Source organism: Danio rerio, chromosome 1 (assembly GCF_049306965.1).
Source record: "Danio rerio strain Tuebingen ecotype United States chromosome 1, GRCz12tu, whole genome shotgun sequence".
NCBI classification, from domain to species: Eukaryota; Metazoa; Chordata; class Actinopteri; order Cypriniformes; family Danionidae; genus Danio; species Danio rerio.
The window spans coordinates 6802130-6822335 of record NC_133176.1 but is presented as its reverse complement, the minus strand read 5'-3'; the positions used below and the strand labels follow the sequence as shown (position 1 = coordinate 6822335).

Here is a 20206-nt window from a genome sequence, read left to right as displayed (position 1 = left end):
TCCATTTCTCATTAAATATAGGAAATGTATTTTGGTGCATTTAAACAAAACAGATTTATTAAACAGATATATTCACTAAAATAATATGTTAGTCACCAAACATATTTAGAAGTTGAAAGGTAATACAATTAAATTAAAGCTAAATATTACAAAAAAATTACAACCTACAAAATTTCAACTAATATTTTATATTATTTTGCTTCTCTTGATTTTTCCTCTTTTTTAAATTTGTTTTTAATATTTTTCTAAAACATTTAAAATCGACTGTACTAGTTTTTGGTTTGTTTCAAGTTATTTTGTTAGAAAGACCTAAAATTCAGCCTTAGTACGGACTAATCTAAAGCATATGCACACATTTAATATTGTATAGCTTCCTATTAAACAACTGAATGTATTTAATACATTTTATTTTATATTTTAATTTTAATCATGTTAATTAATCATTAATATGCTTGATGGTAATAATCAGAAATTGAAAGGTCATACAATTACATTTAAGCAAAATATTGAAAAAAATTACAACCTACAAAATGTCAACTAAATTTTTGCTTCTCTTTATTTTATATATATATATATATATATATATATATATATATATATATATATATATATATATATATATATATATATATATATATACACACACACACACATATATATATATATATATATATATATATATATATATATATATATATATAATATATATATATATATATATATATATATATATATATACACACACACACACATATATATATATATATATATATATATATATAYACACACACACACAYATATATATATATATATATATATATATATATATATATATATATATATATATATATATTTCTTTTTACTTCAGATTGAATCTTTTCCTAATTTAAATGGAGAAAATTTGTTAACAAAAAATTAACATGATATTATTTGTTCAATGCCCTGTACACATTTTGTCTCATCGGTGTTCTTTGGGGTCAATTTGACCCCAGGGTCTTTTAGCTGTGTAAAACATAAGACATATAAAAAAACATTTAAAATCGACTGTACTAGTTTTTGGTTTGTTTCAAGTTATTTTGTTTGAAAGACCTAAAATTCAGCCTTAGTACGGACTAATCTAAAGCATATGCACACATTTAATATTGTATAGCTTCCTATTAAACAACTGAATGTATTTAATACATTTTATTTTATATTTTAATTTTAATCATGTTAATTAATCATTAATATGCTTGATGGTAATAATCAGAAATTGAAAGGTCATACAATTACATTTGAGCAAAATATTGAAAAAAATTACAACCTACAAAATGTCAACTAAATTTTTGCTTCTCTTTATTTTTCCTCTTTTTAAATTTGCATTTAATATTTTTTTATAAAATATAAATTTGGGCGCGAGGCAGTGGCGCAGTAGGTAGTGCTGTTGCCTCACAGCAAGAAGGTCGCTGGGTTGCTGGTTCGAACCTCGGCTCAGTTGGCGTTTCTGTGTGGAGTTTGCATGTTCTCCCTGCCTCCCTGCCCTGTCCTCCGGGTGCTCCGGTTTCCCCCACAGTCCAAAGACATGCGGTACAGGTCAATTGGGTAGACTGAATTGTCCGTAGTGTGTGTGGATGTTTTCCAGAGATGGGTTGCAGCTGGAAGGGCATCCGCTGTGTAAAAACTTGCTGGATAAGTTGGTGGTTCATTCCGCTGTGGCAACCCCAGATTAATAAAAGGACTAAGCCGACAAGAAAATGAATGAATGAATGATATAAATTTGGGCTAGTTACTAGTTTTTGGACCGTTCTCGTAAGTTATTTTGTTAGATAAGCCTAAGATTATGCTTCAGTACTAACTAATCTAATGTATATGCACTAATATAATATTGTATGGCTTCCTATGAAAATATGAATTTAAAATATAGATTTGTGAGGGGTGTACTTATATATGCTGAGCAATGTGTATAGAGAAATTGAACATATTATAAAAACAATATTTTATAATACCATAGTGTAAAGCATGAAACTAGTATAAATGTTTAATTCTCAATGTTAAGAGTAATCAAATAATGCAGTTGCCATTCTCAAAATCCCAGCACCACATTAAAAACAACACAACGGGACAATTTAAAGCTTTACTTTATTTAGTTTTTGGTAGAAAAACAAACAAACACTTTTCTCTTTTAGAACTCTTCCCCCTCCTCGTCTTCCTCAAACGAATCAATGCCCACTTCTTCGTAGTCCTTCTCCAGAGCTGCCATATCTTCTCGAGCCTCAGAGAATTCGCCTTCCTCCATCCCCTCGCCCACGTACCAGTGCACGAAGGCTCTCTTGGCGTACATCAGGTCGAATTTGTGGTCCAGACGAGCCCAAGCTTCAGCGATGGCAGTGGTGTTGCTCAGCATGCAAACGGCTCTTTGCACCTTAGCCAGATCTCCACCGGGAACCACAGTCGGGGGCTGATAATTGATGCCCACTTTGAATCCAGTGGGACACCAGTCCACGAACTGGATGCTTCTCTTGGTCTTGATGGCGGCGATGGCCACGTTGACGTCTTTCGGCACCACGTCTCCCCTGTAGAGCAAACAGCAAGCCATGTATTTCCCATGCCGTGGGTCGCACTTCACCATCTGGTTGCTGGGCTCGAAGCAGGAGTTGGTGATCTCCGCCACTGAGAGCTGCTCGTGGTAGGCTTTCTCAGCAGAGATCACTGGAGCGTATGTGGCCAGAGGGAAGTGGATGCGAGGGTAGGGCACTAAATTGGTCTGGAACTCCGTCAGGTCGACGTTTAAAGCGCCATCGAAGCGCAGAGAGGCGGTGATGGAGGACACGATCTGACTGATGAGCCGGTTGAGGTTGGTGTAGGACGGGCGCTCGATATCCAGGTTTCTCCTGCAGATGTCATAGATGGCCTCGTTGTCCACCATGAAGGCGCAGTCGGAGTGCTCCAGGGTGGTGTGGGTGGTCAGGATGGAGTTGTACGGCTCCACCACAGCCGTAGACACCTGTGGAGCTGGGTAAATGGCAAACTCAAGCTTGGACTTCTTCCCGAAGTCGACCGAGAGACGCTCCATCAGAAGAGAGGTGAAACCTGAGCCCGTGCCTCCACCGAAACTGTGGAAGACCAGGAAACCTTGCAGTCCTGTGCATTGGTCAGCCTGTGGGGATCAAATGATTTGAAATCATTTTAAAGAGCCACTAAATATTGATTGATAAATCAACAAACTCGTAATCATGTTTAATGTACTTGTTTTATAAATGTGTGTCTACCACATGTTGTTTTTGTTTTTCTAAAATAAAAGTCCTATTATAGGGACAAGTTGGTCTGACATTGCATCGCTGAGTGATGCAAACTCAGCTTGCATCAAAAAGGCTGAATCCAGATATTATTGACAAGTTCTGCAAATTAGATCATTATGGTACATGCAGGGATGGCTGTTAATGAATTGAATAGAATTTTTATTTGACAGATTTTAGACAAGCTATACAAAATACAAGTATCTCATACATTTTAAAATAAAAGCCAGGATAAAACCACAATAAAGCCCTAGGCTTGTTATGTTGGCTTGAGAAAGCCAACATACTGCTATACTACTCTGTCCTTGAAAACAAACGTATCTCCTCCTAGGCCGTTCATGCCACAAGGCCCAAATGTGGTCAAAATGTGCCTTCTACATTCAAGATTGTTGCTATATCTCCTCATGCCTATAAGACTTATTTTTTTTTTAATAAAAAATGTTAAATATTAAATTTATATAATCCGGGCATATAAAAAAATTATACAAGCCCCAAATATGGCCAAAAGCTGTATTTAGATGCGTTAGGTTTTGTTGCTATATCTTTAACGTTTATTAGACTTATAGTTTTCCAAAAAATAATTTTTAAGCATTAGTTTTCTTAAAATATGGCAAGCCATTTTTGACTTAAACTCCATATTTTTTACTGATATGGCAAGCCATCTTTGCATGTATCACTTTCACACTTATTAAGCATTGTATTTTCAAAAAAATACGGCAAGCCATTTTTACATAATGTTCATTCCCTTAGTCCCTTTATTAATCAGGGGTCGCCACAACGGAATGAACCGCCAACTTATCCAGCGTTTGTTTTACACAGCGAATGCCTTTCCAGCCGCAACCCAACACCAGGAATCCATAATGTTCAAGTACAGTTTTTGACAGTCATAAAGACTGTCATAGAAACATCGGGGTTGATTAAGATCACTCATATTGCCAAGAAGCTTTGATGTATGGACGGTGTAGTCCCCATAGTAATAAAACAGTATAACCTAGCAACCATTTAAAAATAGCAATATCTCTACATCAGAACATCGTAGGGACCTGGGCATTGGCTTGTTTGACTTATGCTAGCAAATGGGACTTCCTGTGTACTATGCATGGTAACAATGATAATGGAAGCCAAGTGCTAAAAACGATTAGCTACATGCTATGAATGATTATCTAAATGCAATAACATATGCTAGAAATGCCTACTAAGTATTAGCATTTGATCAAACATGTACACGAGCATTGCCATTTAGCAACTGCTTAGCAACCACCTAACAATGCCATAATTGTTTTAGCAACTGCCTAGCAACCACTTAGCAACAGCCGCTGTGCTTCCTGCCAACTGCCATTCCCAGTCCTAGCGCAGTCACGTTGGCTTTCTCAAGCCAACATCAAAGTTTATCAATAAACTTTAGGTTCTAGTTTCCATTGTGGTCCTCGCTGTTAAATAAAACAATGTCTTCAAAATACAGTTGATGCATAAAAAACTGTACCTCCACATTTTAAAACAGGAACAAAATTATTCACAAATACATTTATTCTTTCATTGATTTCTTTTCTTTTCGGCTTATAGTCCCTCTATTAACCAGGGGTCACGGTAACCCTATTCACAATACAGTTGAAGACTGAATCAAAATCAGAAATTTGGCTAATAATTTTTACCTTAAAATGGTGTTTAAAAAATTTAAAACTACTTTTATTCAAGCCAAAATAAAACAAATAAGACTTTCTCCAGAAGAAAAAATATTATCAGACATACTGTGAAAATTTTCTTGCTCTGTTTAACATAAATTGTGAAATATTTAAAATAGAAAAAAAATTCAAAGGGGGGCTAATAATTCTGACTTCAACTGTATATGCTCTGAGGAGGAATTGAGCGAGTGTTGATGTTTACGTGAACAATATCTTTAATTTGAGGGCTTTTGTAAGCTAATGTAAGTGTTTAGCATTACCAGTTTGCGAATGCGGTCGAGCACAGAGTCAATGATCTCCTTGCCGATGGTGTAGTGCCCGCGGGCGTAGTTATTTGCTGCATCCTCCTTTCCTGAGATGAGCTGCTCGGGGTGAAACAGCTGGCGGTAAGTGCCTGTGCGGACCTCATCTGAAACAATAACAGCACCACATTAAACCAAATCCTGACCAGCGTTGGGTACTAAACCTACACTGTAAAAAAAATTAGATGATCATTTAGTCATGACAACATTTGTTTTTAGTTAATTGTAACTTATTAAGCATGTTCAAACCTAATTTAATGAGTTAAGCAAGCTATTTTAAATAAGTTTAATATAGATGACTCATTTATTCATTAATTTTCCTTCATCTTAGTCCCTTAATTAATCAGGGGCACCACAGTGGAAGGAACTGCCAACTTATCCAGCATATGTTTTACACAGCGGATGCTCTTCCAGCTACAACCCAGTACTTGGAAACATCCATACACGCTCATTCACACACATACACTATGGCCAGTTTAGTTTATTCAATTCCCCTATAGCGCATGTCCAGTCTTTGTGTTGGAACGTGATCAAAATTCAACGTCTGATAGATGTCATAGTGATAACGTCCACACAACATCAAGGTGTAACATTATAGACATCGATATTTGATTGATTTTAACTTAAAAGCAATACGAACAAGGACTTGGCACTAATCTTGGGCTAAATGACGGAAAACCCTTGGATTGTTGTCGTTTGAATGATGACATCGATGACATATATATATATGTAGTTTATATATATGAGCAATATCACACGAGTAGCAGTGCCGATATACAGCCATATCGCACTGCCACTCATGTGATATTGCGTTTATACAACAGTTTGACGGCATAATTGTGTATATAAAAGCAAAATCATACATGGAGAGTCTCAAAAACCCTTTTGTATGAGGAACTACTTTCTTCCGGATTTAAATCATAAGCTGACAGTTAAACAGTTGAGCGTGCATCATTTAATCTTTAGATCTGTAGTGTCTGCTTTTTGCTGGCTGTATGTGGGCGGAGTAATACACAAAGGGTAAAGAGGCTGTAGGAGTTCTGATATTGGAGAATATCGCACGGCTATAAGCCAATCAGATTTGAGAACCAGACAGAACTGTTGTATATATATATATATATATATATATATATATATATATATATATATATATATATATATTGGGTTGATTATAGGTTGATTTTACGTTGGACGTTGGACATTGATGTCGGCCTGACGTTGGGTTCTGATGTCAACAGGATTTACATTTCCAAACAAAATCCAACATTCCCACGACATTGGGGTACAACGTCAATATGAAGTCATGTTGATGGCCTGCGCCTGCAGGGGTAGCTGTATTGTAGCAGGTGCCAGCTTCTTTCTGTTATGCAATATGTCACTCGGGACTGCACTAATTTTACTCTGTGCTGCATTGCTCATGTAGTCTAATAGTAAACTGACTAATGCATGTGCTCTTGTTGCCTTAAATAAAACCCCATGTTGATTTACCAATGACTGTCGGCTCCAGGTCTACAAATATTGCCCGGGGTACATATTTGCCAGCTCCTGTCTCACTGAAGAAGGTGGTGAAGGAGTCGTCATGTCCTCCCACTGGTTTTTGGCTGGGCATCTGCCCGTCCGGCTGGATGCCGTGCTCCAGACAGTAGAGCTCCCAGCAGGTGTTGCCCATCTGGACGCCAGCCTGCCCCACATGCACAGAGATACACTCACGCTGAAAAGAGAAGAAGGGTTACATTAGTGAATGAGGGATGATGCTCAGTACTGCTTTATGGGACATTTGGCAGTTAAAGTCAATGTGAAAATTATAATCGCTAAATTAATACCCAAGCAAAGAATTCTGGCCCAGATTTGGCATAAAGCTGGTACAGCAGGCCTTCATCGGGCACTGTGGGCCAAACATGGGCCAGGTTTGGCAGAGGTGGCGTCATCTTTCAGGTGGCATAAAAGACTTAGGCCAGATGTCAAATGTAGAATTTGGCCCAGAGGTTAAAAATTGGTATGTGGGCCTTAAGTTTGGCCTATTTTGACCCACATTTGAAAAACATTTAAATTATTTTTGAGTTAAGAAAAAAATTCTACCAATCAGGTCGCTTCGAGAAAAATAAAGCTAATAAAGCGCAATACTTCATGGGATTATCAATTTCATTGCAGTTGGGACACACCAACATATCTGGCCCAGTTCAGTCTCAGTTATAGGTTATTAGCTTCGCTGAGACTTGACCCAGATATGGTCCATGTTTGGCCCTTGTCTGGAAGCCAGACCAATCATGCCATTCACCGCAGCATGTGGGCCAAGCAAAGCTGATTGTGTGGGCCAGAGCTGGGCCACACACGCTATGTGGGTATATCTGCTTATATACTTTCTTAACACACACATTTTTAGTAGTCCTGTGCAAAAGTTAATCGTGATCAATGGTTTTTAAAAATAAATTTTGTTTTACTTAATTTATGTACGTATGTTTATTATGTATATATATAAATATACACATTTATGCATATATTTGTGAAAATTTTTATTTGTATTTAGTTATAAAACATATTCAATACAAATTATATATGAGTCCATGTAACGAAATTGGTTTGTTTAGTTTTGTTTCTATAAATGTGTATCACATATACATAATAAATAATAAATGTTATATATATACACACACACAAACACACACATAAATTTTGTCAAAACAAATGTTTATTTAATCAATCTAGATTAATCTTTGCCCAGCATTAATTTTTAGTCTTTTCAGTTTGTTTATTAAGTTTGACAAAGTAATAATATCAACATAACATCATCATCAACATAATCATGATAATATATTTATTTCAGTAACCAATATCACAAACTCAGAGTGTGTTTAATTTAGAAATCTTAGAAATCAGATTTAGAAATCAAAAAATGAAACAAAAATCACAGAAAAAAAGTGATTTTTATTATATTAAAATCATTATGCTATAATCATTATATATATATATATATATATATATATATATATATATATATATATATATATATATATATATATATATATATATATATATATATATATATAATAGACAAAAACAATAGGTATGCAACAAAATTATTAAAAGGTGAACATAATAATAATAATAATAATAATAATAATAATAAAAATAATAATAATAATAATGATAATAATGATAATAATAATATTATAATAATAATGTAAGTATCACAGCAAGTAGGTCACTGGTTTGAGTCATAAACTAAATTGGTCGTAGTGTATGAGTGTGTATGTAGGTTTCCTAATACTTGGTTGCAGCTGGAAGGGCATCCACTGTGTAAAACATATGCTAGATAAGTTGGCGGTTCATTCCGCTGTGGCGATCCCAGATTAATAAAGAGACTAGCCTAAGCCGAAGAAAAATGTATCCATGAATGTATGTATGTATTGCATTTTCCTACGGACTATGTTCCAAATAAATACCAAAGCTAACATTCAATCTGTTTACTTTCTTAATTTATTGGTACTTTCTTAAGGCCCAAAATGTAAACAAACTGATTTATTTAATACAATAAATTAAATGCTTGCATTTCTGATAAATTTAAAGATTCTATTTCTTTTCAAAGAAAACAGGTCATGCGTCAATTTACTTTTCAATGGGTATTAATTATATATTATGCTACACATCTATCCAATAAGAAGCCCACACTCTTGAGTGTTTTCCAACTAAATAATAATAATAATAATAATAATTTTTATTTATATAGCGCCTTTCCAGAGCTCAAGGACACTTTACAAGGAATGCAACAAAAAGATAAACAAACATACATGAGGTCAAATATAACAAACATGAATAACACAATCAAAACCTAAGAGACATATGAGCAGGATAGTGGTGGATCAGATTAAGTGGTCAGTTTGGTAGATCAGATGCAAAGCATTCAGAAAATAAGTGAGTCTTAAGTAAGGATTTGAATTCAGAGATATTATTAGCAGAGCGAAGTGAGTGTGGTAGAGAGTTCCAGAGTTTGGGTGCAATAACACTAAATGATCTGCCCCCCATAGAATATGTAATAACATCTGTATAAAATTTTAGTTTCGCCCACCAGGGGGCAGAAGAAAACACAAAACGTCCCTTTATTATTATTATTATTAGCGTGAGGGTGGTCTCAGTGTATGCCATTCACAGATGACTGACATCTGCAGCTGACAGGACAGAAAAAGGTGCTTATCAGATCCCTCATAAAGCCACCAAACATGTTTGTCATCGTGGGTCTGCTCCTATCTACATAACAACCCTGAGATAACAACGTCCGAACTGTCCTTGAATGCATATTGTGGCGTGTTAAAGTTAAACACCTCTGTTTGTTTGTAAAGGGAGTTTCCTGAAAGACTCGACCTGTGAGCCGTTTACGATGTGACACTAGAAACATATGGCAGACAGACCTACTAACCCTCACAGCCGTTATTTTCTCCTCACACATACACACTAAAACCTTCCACAAACAAGAGTGAAGCAGCAAGATGAGGCTTGAGGTGTCGACAACAGCCCTGACAGGTTTATATCAGAGCTGCGCCCTAACGAGGAATTCATAGTATGTGTCCTAAAGAAAGTTGAAGATCAATGAATGGAAAAACTGATAATGAGTATGAGGAGCTAACATGGAAGATGCTGTTACTTGTAACCTTTATACACTATAGGCCTATATGGTTTAAATTAGCGATTAGCATGGACGTATTTGATCAAAACTAACTATAAATATATTTCCTGGCAGATAGACAATATCATAAGACGTTAATATTAGGTTAGACTTAGGTTGCCAGCGTCTAAGGACAATGTAATTTTTACATCCAATAAAGTCGTGAAATTATGTTAATATTTGGTTGATTTTAGGTTGTATTGGAAAGTGACCAAAATCCAATGTCAAGCCAACATCTTAAACCAACGTCCTATTGGCATCAAAAACTGACATTTATTCTTTAGGTGTGGCAACCAAATCTAATGTCTGATAGATGTCATAGTGGTAATGTCCACACAACGTCAAGTATTAGATGTTGATATTTGTTCCCACATAGCTAAATTTCTTCGGCCCAGCTCTGGACCAGACACTCAACTTTTGCTTGCACCATATCCTGCAGCGAATTACGGTACATGACTGGACCAAGTCTGGCTTCCATACAAGAGCCAAACATGGACCATATCTGGGCCTAGTCTCAGCCAAGTTAATAACCCATAACTCAGCCATAAACTGGGCCAGATATGGCCCATGTTTAGCCACTGTCTGGAAGCCAGATTTAGTGTGTCATGACTGCAAATAAAATTGATAAACCTATGAAGCATTGCGCTTTAGGTGCGTTATAATAGTAATGTTAGTAATAGTTAATAATAATATAATTTGTAAAATAATAATTTGGTTAATAAATAATATGTAATGTAGGTTCAATTCCAACCAAAGCTCATTATGAAATCGTAGCCCCGCGGACGTTTCTGGAGGCCGTGCTTTACGTGGCCGGAGGGTGCATTTTATTTTTTTAAGCGAACGCTATGGTGCGGTGTGACGCCGCTCCTCTTCGCCGGCTGACAGCTCACCTCCGTGTGGAGGGCTTTTCCGCCACAATCAGTTAGCTCGTTGTGTACGTCGGTGGAGTGGAGATCCAGAGTGGAGCCGATGGCGACGACTGGGTTTGAGTCCAGGGAAGAGCGGTTCCAGAACTTAGGTAAGACAAAAACAGAATCTAAAAAATAAAGTGAACGAGTTTCTAACAGCGCGAAAATGTGGTGCAATCCGAAAATGCGATCAAAATCAGACAAGGGCTTTTCTTTTTCAGGTCAATCGGTTAAACTGGTTGGGTTTAGGGAGGGAGGAGGAGGGTGGGTCAGCTGATTGGCCGATCGCCCAGTCAATCATTCAGTCAGTCGGCTTCTGGCGGCTTCATAAAATAATTTATAAAAACAATGAAAAAAACATTAGTTTAAAAATATTGAACGACATTATGATATGACGTACTTCCGGAAACTTTCTCTGTTTATGCGTCTGATTTTAGTGTGGGTTTCTTTTGACCGCGCCCTGTCGTTTTAAAAAATATCACAACGGTGAACACGGCAAGTATAAAAGCCTCAGCTGTTTCGCGAGGTGCGCGCACAGTCAGCGGAGGTGCGCCATGCGGCGCCAGGCATGAGTATAATTCGCCCTTTACGCGAGAACAGCGCAGGTGCGAACGGCGCTCGTGGGAGGCGTTCGAGATACGAAAAAGCGCGCACAACGGATCGCGGATTCACGAAAACAAAAACTGCATACGGGACATATTTCGCTGTCTCCAGAAACGTCAGTTATTAGAAATGAGTTATTAAAACTATTATGTTTAGAAATGTGTTGAAAAAAAATCTTCTTTCCTTTAAGCAGAAATTGGGGGGAAATATACAAGGGAGCTAATAATTCAGGAGGGCTAATAATTCTGACTTTAACTTTACATATAGTGTGTTGCACAATCAAAATCGAGGCCAATGTTTCACTACCAGGGAATGCTAGGACTGCTAATATGCAAATTGTTTGGTTAAAAGTATCTGCCAAATGCTTAAATGTAGGTGTTGCCATTATGCAGTCAAAACAACAATGCAAAAATAAAAGTCACGTGGGTCTGCAATAAAAGTGCTCTGTAATGATTCAGCCCTTAAATCTGTGCCTGTGCTCCAGAGAGATGGCCTACTTCAGCCCGAGAAGAAATATCCAAACTCTGCTTCTCCTCTGTGGGCTTGACTCTTCCTCTGGATTCGTTCTCCTGGGGTTGGGACTCTATTTTTACCCCCTGTCCCTCTCTGTCTATTGGTGTGTCAGTGGGGAGGGGAACGGGACATTACACAGGCACATGGGACTGCCTAGTTTGGGCATGGCAGCCAGGTTAGAAGTTATTTATGGGTCGTTACAAGTCATCTTTCCCCACTAGCTATTCAAACCCTCCTCCACCAACCCATGAACACTTTCTGCTCATCTCTTGACCTCACGGTTAGCTGATACCTTGTTCTGCTGCATTTTTTTACTTGCACAAATTATGCTGCCTTGTAAATTTCACAGAATAGATGCAAATTATAAAGTATGTCCTGAGGAAATCAAAATCAGAGCTTAAAAATGTATGTAATCCTCTTAAAAACGCTATTAAAAAAGCTATTTGGGTGTTGTTTTTACGAGTTGCAGTAGGTGAAACTATATTAGCACAACATTACAGATGAATCACATTTGCCACTTGCTGTTTATGCTATTCCACTGTTTTTAAAGGCACAATATGTAAGACTTTTTCATTAAAATATGAAAAATCATATCCTAAATTATTGATTTTGCAGAGTTATGCACTTATATTATGCGAAATCTTTCAATGAATGTTCAAATCCAGAGAAATAAGCGATTTTAACTAGTGACATGGGCCTGTGCTAACACGCCAACCTGATTTGACCAAGTTGGACATTGTTCCTGGATTAACATCTATGTTGATCCTGGAGCAACATTCCAATCAGCCAATCAGTATTAAGGGATATGTTTACACTGTATGTTAAGTTTAGGCTTACGATTAGGTTTATGCACTTCTACATTGTGGATTGTTATCCAACTATTATTCCCCTCTCTTTTTGGGAAGAGTTTACAGTTATGGTTGGGTTTAGGGGTAGGGAATAGGTGTGGAGAGATGTTAATCCAGGATCACATCATTCTTGGAAAAATCGTTATGTGCTGTCCTATGTAGTCATCTCGATGTTTGGTTTTGTAGAAAAGGATAAAGATGATTTAAATTCGGCTTGAACCTGAAGTTATAATAATAATAATAATAATAATTCATTTTATTTATAAATGGCGCCTTTCTGAACACCCAAGTTCGCCTTACAGTAAGCATCATCAGACATGCTAAACAACTTAAACATTACTAAAAACAATCAATGACCAAACAAGTTAAAACGCAATAGCGAATATAAAAGAACATAATAAAAACATGATAAAAAAATTGTTAAGTAAAAGCCTGCTTAAAAAGATGGGTCTTTAGACGTGATTTAAAATTGTGAAGACTATCACTGCTCCTAAGATCTACTGGAAGTGAGTTCCATAGCCTAGGAGCCATAGAGCTAAAAGATCTGTCTCCCATTTTGCTCAGTCGAGTGCGAGGTGGTGCCAGAGTGAAGTTGTTAGCTGACCTAAGGGTACGAGAAGGGGTGTAGATATGGAGAAGGTCAGTGAGATATTGAGGAGCGAGATTATGAAGTGCCTTGAAAGTTAGAAGTAATATTTTAAAATCAATTCGATATTTTACTGGAAGCCAATGAAGCTGATAGAGGAGTGGTTTGACGTGCTCGTGAGATGGGGTCCTAGATATGACACGAGCTGCATGGTTCTGAACCAGTTGGAGTTTATGGAGAAGTTTGGAAGTAAGTCCAGAAAGAAGTGCATTACAGTAGTCAAGACGTGAAGTAACTAATGCGTGGATGAGAATGGCTGTGTTATTAGTTGTGAGAGAAGGGCGGAGACGAGTGATATTACGCAGGTGGAAATATGCAGTACGTGTAATATTATTAATGTGACCTTCAAATAAGTTGCTGAGACTCTTATTTCAGTATGTTGATGTACTTCCAATAGAAACTGAATATTGAGTAGGGGGCGGGGCTTTCTTTTGCGCATCATTCCCTCATAACAAATTAAAGGCTGATTTATACTTCAGTGTCAAGTGCATGCTTATACTCCGGCGCAGTCTTCGCTGAGTCGCATAGCCTTCGCTGTGGCTGATGCACAACTCTCAAAAAATTTAACTATACAACGATGCATAGAGCAAAGTCTGTGATTGTTCAACTTTTTAGCTGTGACGTGAGTGTGTGAAGTGTTGAGAGCCGCGAGCCTGATGGAGTGAGTGTGTTAGTGTCAAGTCCAGTGAAGGAGCTCCAGATGGAAAGTTTTAATTTGTGTTTCCGCCTCAGAATGAGTGAGTTTTATTTACTTGTACATTTAGGTAGCGTTAAAAAACCTGTGAGGAAACTCGACGTAGAGGAACATAAAACTTACGGCCGGCTAGCCTTTCGGAAGTGTTATTGCAGAGCAACACATACAGCGTGCAGAAGTATAAATGCACAGCTACGCACAAGGCAGGCACCATGGGTTACACCGATTACTCGATGCAGAAGTATAAACCAGCCTTAACAGTTAGAGGCTCTTGTTTAAAAAAATATATAACGTCAACAGAAGGACCGCCACTCAGAGAAGCAAATGGTCAGTCATTTACTGTAGATTACCAAAACAAACTTTTTTTCAATGGATTAACTTGCACAAATATATATTTTCACCTTAAAAATAACAACATGAGCTAGCAAAATAAACATTGTCAATTTCATTTTCACACTTACTTTAATATCTTGTGTATTTTATTAGACTGCACAATGCAGCATTATAACAGAAGTCTACATTGTATTTTGTATTATAAAACAGCTCTGCTTCTTCCCACATAATCACGAGCCAAAAAACTGGAAGCATTGGACTATAGCATAATAAAAGCTTTGCTGCTTGTACCACATCCTCTCATTAAAAGTTGATTCAGCACTTTCATTTCACTTTTTAGGGGCTGTACACATCGAAGGCACTTATTGCAGTGAGAGGCACATCTTTCTAATGGTTTGTTAACAGCCTCACGTTTTTGCCATTGCATGCTGTGTGCTTGCAGTTGAAAAAAAGTCAACTCTGATCGGAAAAGGCGTGTTACGTCAGTCGCGTCTTTTTCATTCTCCAATCAAATAAAAGCAGAGATGGGGTTTTTGTTGAGGTGACAGCAGTGTTTGTGTTGTCAAGATGACAACAGAGAGATTAGTGGTTGCTGTTTCAAGTTATCAAAATCTGTATTACTTTACAAATCCTAAATATCACAATATTATTAAATATTACAATTATAACAACATCAACAACAACACTTGCGCACAATACGCAGCTGATTCAGTCATTGCCTAGTGACATAAAAAATTGCACTGCGCTTCTTTTTCTCGTCAACAAAAAAGGCAGTGTGCTGTGCCTCGAGTTTTCAGAACAGAAAAGCGTGTTTGGTGTGAACGGCCCCTTATGCTTCAACTTGATAATTCTAAAATACTTTAGCTCATCCCTCAATATGATTCTAGTGGAGTCATGTAGGATGAAATCAAGACCAAAACTCCCATGATTCCACACCATCATCATCAAACTACACCAAAGACTCTAGAATACAAAAGACATGTCACTTTTTTGAATAGGGAAAAGTGTAATTGTCAATATGGTAAGGCCCTGCCTACTAGTACAGGAGCCAATCATTGATTGCTATGGACTGATGATAATTTGGGGGAGGGGCTCAGACCAGACTTGAGTTTCTGCAGATTTTGTGTGATTTGGATTTTTAGAAATGAATCTAAGGACACAGTTGTTTAATTTTATTGGTGATTCCTAATATTTAATTCATTTATAAGCTTGACAAAGCAGTTTTGGAAAATTCGATGTTTCTCCTTTCAGACAGAATGCCTGAGCACACTGACCGAGAGGCGTTTCAAATATGCCGCTGAGTGATATTACTTGCCTAACGCCCCATTCACACGGGGCATCAGCTTCAACGCTTCCCATTCACTTTGAATGGGTGACGTCAGGCGTTGCCGAAGAGCATTGTGCTCGCAGCAGAAGTTGGGACTTGCTCAACTTTTCAAGCACCGATGAAAACGTCAGCCATTCAGATCGCTGTCTGCAAATTCACCAGCTTATAGACAGTGGCCTATTACTGATTAATTTTATTGGCTGACACTGCTATGACGATCGCGTCAGCCCCAACTTCAGACATGCCCTCTATCAAGCGCTGACGCCAAGCCTCGTGTGAATGGGGCGTTAAAGGAACTTTGACTACGCCAATGTTATTTACAAACATGCTGCTTTTAGTGGCAGAAAATTCCATACTGTGCCTTTTTATGTAATGTTCAAAGTAGTTTCTATACAGAAATGTGTTAGGGGAAACCTGTTTGGAGACAATCATAATTTTTTTGCCATCTCATTAGGTGCCGCCAGTGACAGAATCACACATGAGACAGCATTTGCAACCTTTACTCTTTACTATATCTGAAACAGAAAGTACTAAAAACAGGACTTGATTGAGTAGATCAGTCAGATTTGAATGAAATGAAACAACGCCCAAGTAACTGCTTGCCTTTCTTAACATAACAGCTTTCTTTGCAAAGGCGTTGTCATTGGAAAAGGAAAATCATGTGTGAACTTATTTCAGTTCATGAATGATTATGCAGGAAAAAAAAACTAACTTAAGAATAAAGTTCTTGGATAGATCATTAAAACTGAAGTTAGTTGTGGTATTTACTTTTGTTATAAAATTGACTTAAAGAGAGTATTTATTAAATTATTTTTAAAGTGCACAAGGTCACTAATTCATTCACATGGGTCTGTTTTTTTATGGAAAATATATTCGGACCATAAAAATATAAAAGAACCATAGAAATATAATAGATTGAACTTTATTCTGTCTAATGATTGCAAAATAAGCAAATAATTGACAAGGAAACCAAGGTGATATGACAGTCTGTTAATCGTTAACTCGTGGCAACTGACCTGGCCACATGCATTTGTAAAGGAAATAATATATACATATTTTTGATGGGATATTAGGCAAAAGTATTAAAGTTTTAGTTGAAAAAGTCACTAATATAATTTAAGAAATCTTAAAGAATATTTCTCAAGGTTTTGGCGGCATCCAAAGCCCCCAAAAGACAAACACAATGGCCTCAAGAGGGTGATTTGGGACTTTTAAGTATGTGAAATCCATTTGTCCCTTGAGAAATGCACAAACAAACTCCTAAACATGTGGTTCTAATATATATTCCATTCAAAAAACAGACCCACAATACATCCTTTGGGTGACTTGTTGGCTATGAAATTAGTTTTACAATGTAGGTGTATTCTCAAACCCACACAATGTTCCACTTATTTAACCAAAGCTTGAGCTATCCACACACGTCCAGGCCCTTTAGATGATGTGCAGTTACAGCAGAAAAACAATTATTTTTACATTCAAGCTCATCAGCACAAGCTCATCAGGACACACACTCACTAAAAAAGAGGCCAAAAGCCACATCAGCGCTCAGTAAAATCCCTAACACACCCATAACCACACTGCTTGAGGCATAAACCTTTCAGCAGTTTCCATACTAGTGGAAATACGGTGGTGAAGTGTGCTCAGAACTAGCTATAAAAATATTATGGCATATAAAACAGTCAGCATTTAAAGAGACACAGACTGAATTTAGCTATATATAAACATATATTTTTAAATAACATGCTTAATAAAATTCCAAATGCATGTATGATAACTTCAGTCAAGCAGTTGTTTAAATCTTTAAACATAGTATTTTGTAAATACTCAATTGACAAAAGTGCGTAGTGTGACGTAATACCCGCATGATTGCTCAATATGTTGACTTGCATGCAAAAAAACTGTTCAATGTGTGTTTAAATATTAAAGTAATGCTCTACTTACCATTTTGCTTTGGAGTTGGATTTGTTTTTTGCCGGGAAGGTATTAAGAAGAGTTCGTGCCCTCTCACTGCGTACCTGTTATGTGGTATGAGTGAGACAGTCTGACAGACTCGCTGACAGCAGCTTGACTTTATACCTACAGCAGCAGCTCAGAGGAGGAGCAACACACTCACTGCAGCACTCACAGCCCACGCTTATGGAGGACAGTATATTTAGACACGTGATGAATAATGACCACGCAAAACTACGGAAGCGTAGAGCTGCCACCTAGGTAAAAAAAAAAATCTGAGCTTTATCACGTTTGTACAATATACTTTTCACGTTTGTACAATATAATATCACGTTTGTACAATATAATTATCACGTTCTTACAATATAATATCATGTTTGTACAATATAATTATCACGTTATTACGTGAAAACTTTATTGCTTAGGCTACTGGTGCGATCAGAGCGTGAGAAAATGTCTCGTTTTACAGAATTAATTAAGTTCTATTTTATGCTTGGATTGAGACATGGGGAAATTTTGCAGCTACTCAGGGGCGCAACTGCACATTTACTGATGGGTATGCGGCTTCAACTTTTGCGCGCCCCCTTCAATCCAACTATATTTTTAACAGGCAAGTGATAAAATGTGGAAAAAGTTTCCATCAATAAATTAAAGATATTTTTTCATAAAGATATCAATATGCTTCAAAAAAATACAGTTTCACAGTTCTGAACACAACTGAAATAGTATGAAGTAGTAAAAGGTATAATTACATTAAGCATGTTAAGTCGCAAAGAAATGCATCTCATATCACCCCAAATTTCTTCTCAATTGAATTTCCCCTCACTAAATGATTATAGCACCTTGACTAGCCTTGCTTTTGGACTTTTTGTACTACATTTGTCAAAACAAAATGATAGACATGGGAGTCCTAAAGGGCAAAAAAACATTGCAATTATTTCTCACATGCATACTGTGAGAAGTGTAAGGTCTGTCTTTGCAAGAACAATTGACTGAAACTGCTAAAAGTTAAATAAAAAATACTGTCAAATGTTTAGTGTAAAAAAAACAACAACAAAAAAAAACAAACAAAAGTTCTTTTTAATTGAAATGTTATAACTTTGTAGCTAAAATTAAAAAAGTTTTGAGCTAAGAAGTTACCAAAAGGCCTGATGAATCAATATGACACATAATAAATTCATAAAAACATGTATATGGAATGAAAAATGGGGGTGGGAGGTTAAATGATTTTTTAATTTAATAAAATACAATATTATACGCGTATAAAATGCTAAATAAACATTTTTAACATATATATATATATATATATATATATATATATATATATATATATATATATATATATATATATATATATATGTTAAAAATGTTTATTTAGCATTTTATACGCGTATAATATTGTATATATATAATCAATATATATATATATTATTTGAAGCTTTTAATATGGATAATTTCAAAAATAGTTTTGGCACAATGGCGCCCCCCATGTGTGGCGCCCTTATGCGCCGCATATACTGCATACCACCTTTTTGCGCCACTGCAGCTACTGATTGTGATTACTAGACCCAGTAATAAAACAGTTATTGACGTTATGATCCATACTCCATCGCAAGAATCTTTGCATGTCTGCCATTGTGACATTTTCTGTTCCCAGATCGGAGCGAATCCGGGAAGGTGTCCCAAGTCTCTTTTCAACTTGAAATGAAATAACCAGCAATGATTTTGGGATCACTGTTTGTTAAAAAGGCATGAAGCCAAATCATAACTCTCGAAAACCCATCAATGGCTCCATTTATACAGATTCCAAAGGGCTTCAGTTTGTCGTAGGAGTCGACGTGGTATGTCGGCAAATCAATGCCAGTATTAATCGAGCGCAGCAGTGATGTTTACGCGCGTTTAGAAGTGAACCGTGAGCAGATTACATACGCGAGCGCACAGGGGATCTTCACGCGCGCGCTCAACTGATCCAGCGCGAGAAAAAAAGTCCCGCGCGCGCACATCATCATCTGTGCGCACGTATGGCGGCAAATAACGTGATAATTATATTGTACAAACATGATATTATATTGTAAGAACGTGAAAAGTATATTGTACAAACGTGATATTATATTGTAAGAACGTGAAAAGTATATTGTACAAACGTGATATTATATTGTACAAACGTGAAAAGTATATTGTACAAACGTGATATTATATTGTAAGAACGTGAAAAGTATATTGTACAAACGTGATATTATATTGTACAAACGTGATATTATATTGTACAAACGTGATATTATATTGTACAAACGTGATATTATATTGTAAGAACGTGAAAAGTATATTGTAGGGGCGGACTGGCCATAGGGAGCACCAGGACATTTGGTGGCCCAACGGTCTGGCCTGCCACCGTGATTCTGGCCTGCCGTCAACCCCCCCACACACACATCGCCCCCCTCTCCCCAACTTTCCATATACATCAC

At 36.8% G+C, this 20206-nt stretch overlaps 1 protein-coding gene and 1 long non-coding RNA gene across 2 annotated transcripts; one reads left to right on the top strand and one right to left on the bottom strand.

Annotated features, from left to right (window-relative positions):
- The first annotated feature begins 1205 nt into the window (after nucleotides 1-1205).
- Nucleotides 1206-2660, top strand: LOC141384402 (uncharacterized). The gene is made up of 2 exons (XR_012405399.1): nucleotides 1206-1487; nucleotides 1586-2660. It is a non-coding gene; the product is annotated as an uncharacterized lncRNA (long non-coding RNA).
- On the bottom strand, nucleotides 2101-17932 carry tuba8l2 (tubulin, alpha 8 like 2). The gene is given in 4 exon segments (NM_200691.1): nucleotides 2101-3136; nucleotides 5218-5366; nucleotides 6748-6970; nucleotides 17733-17932. Coding segments are annotated over 4 exon segments (1350 nt in total). The 5' UTR covers nucleotides 17736-17932; the 3' UTR covers nucleotides 2101-2161.
- Nucleotides 17933-20206: the final 2274 nt, after the last annotated feature.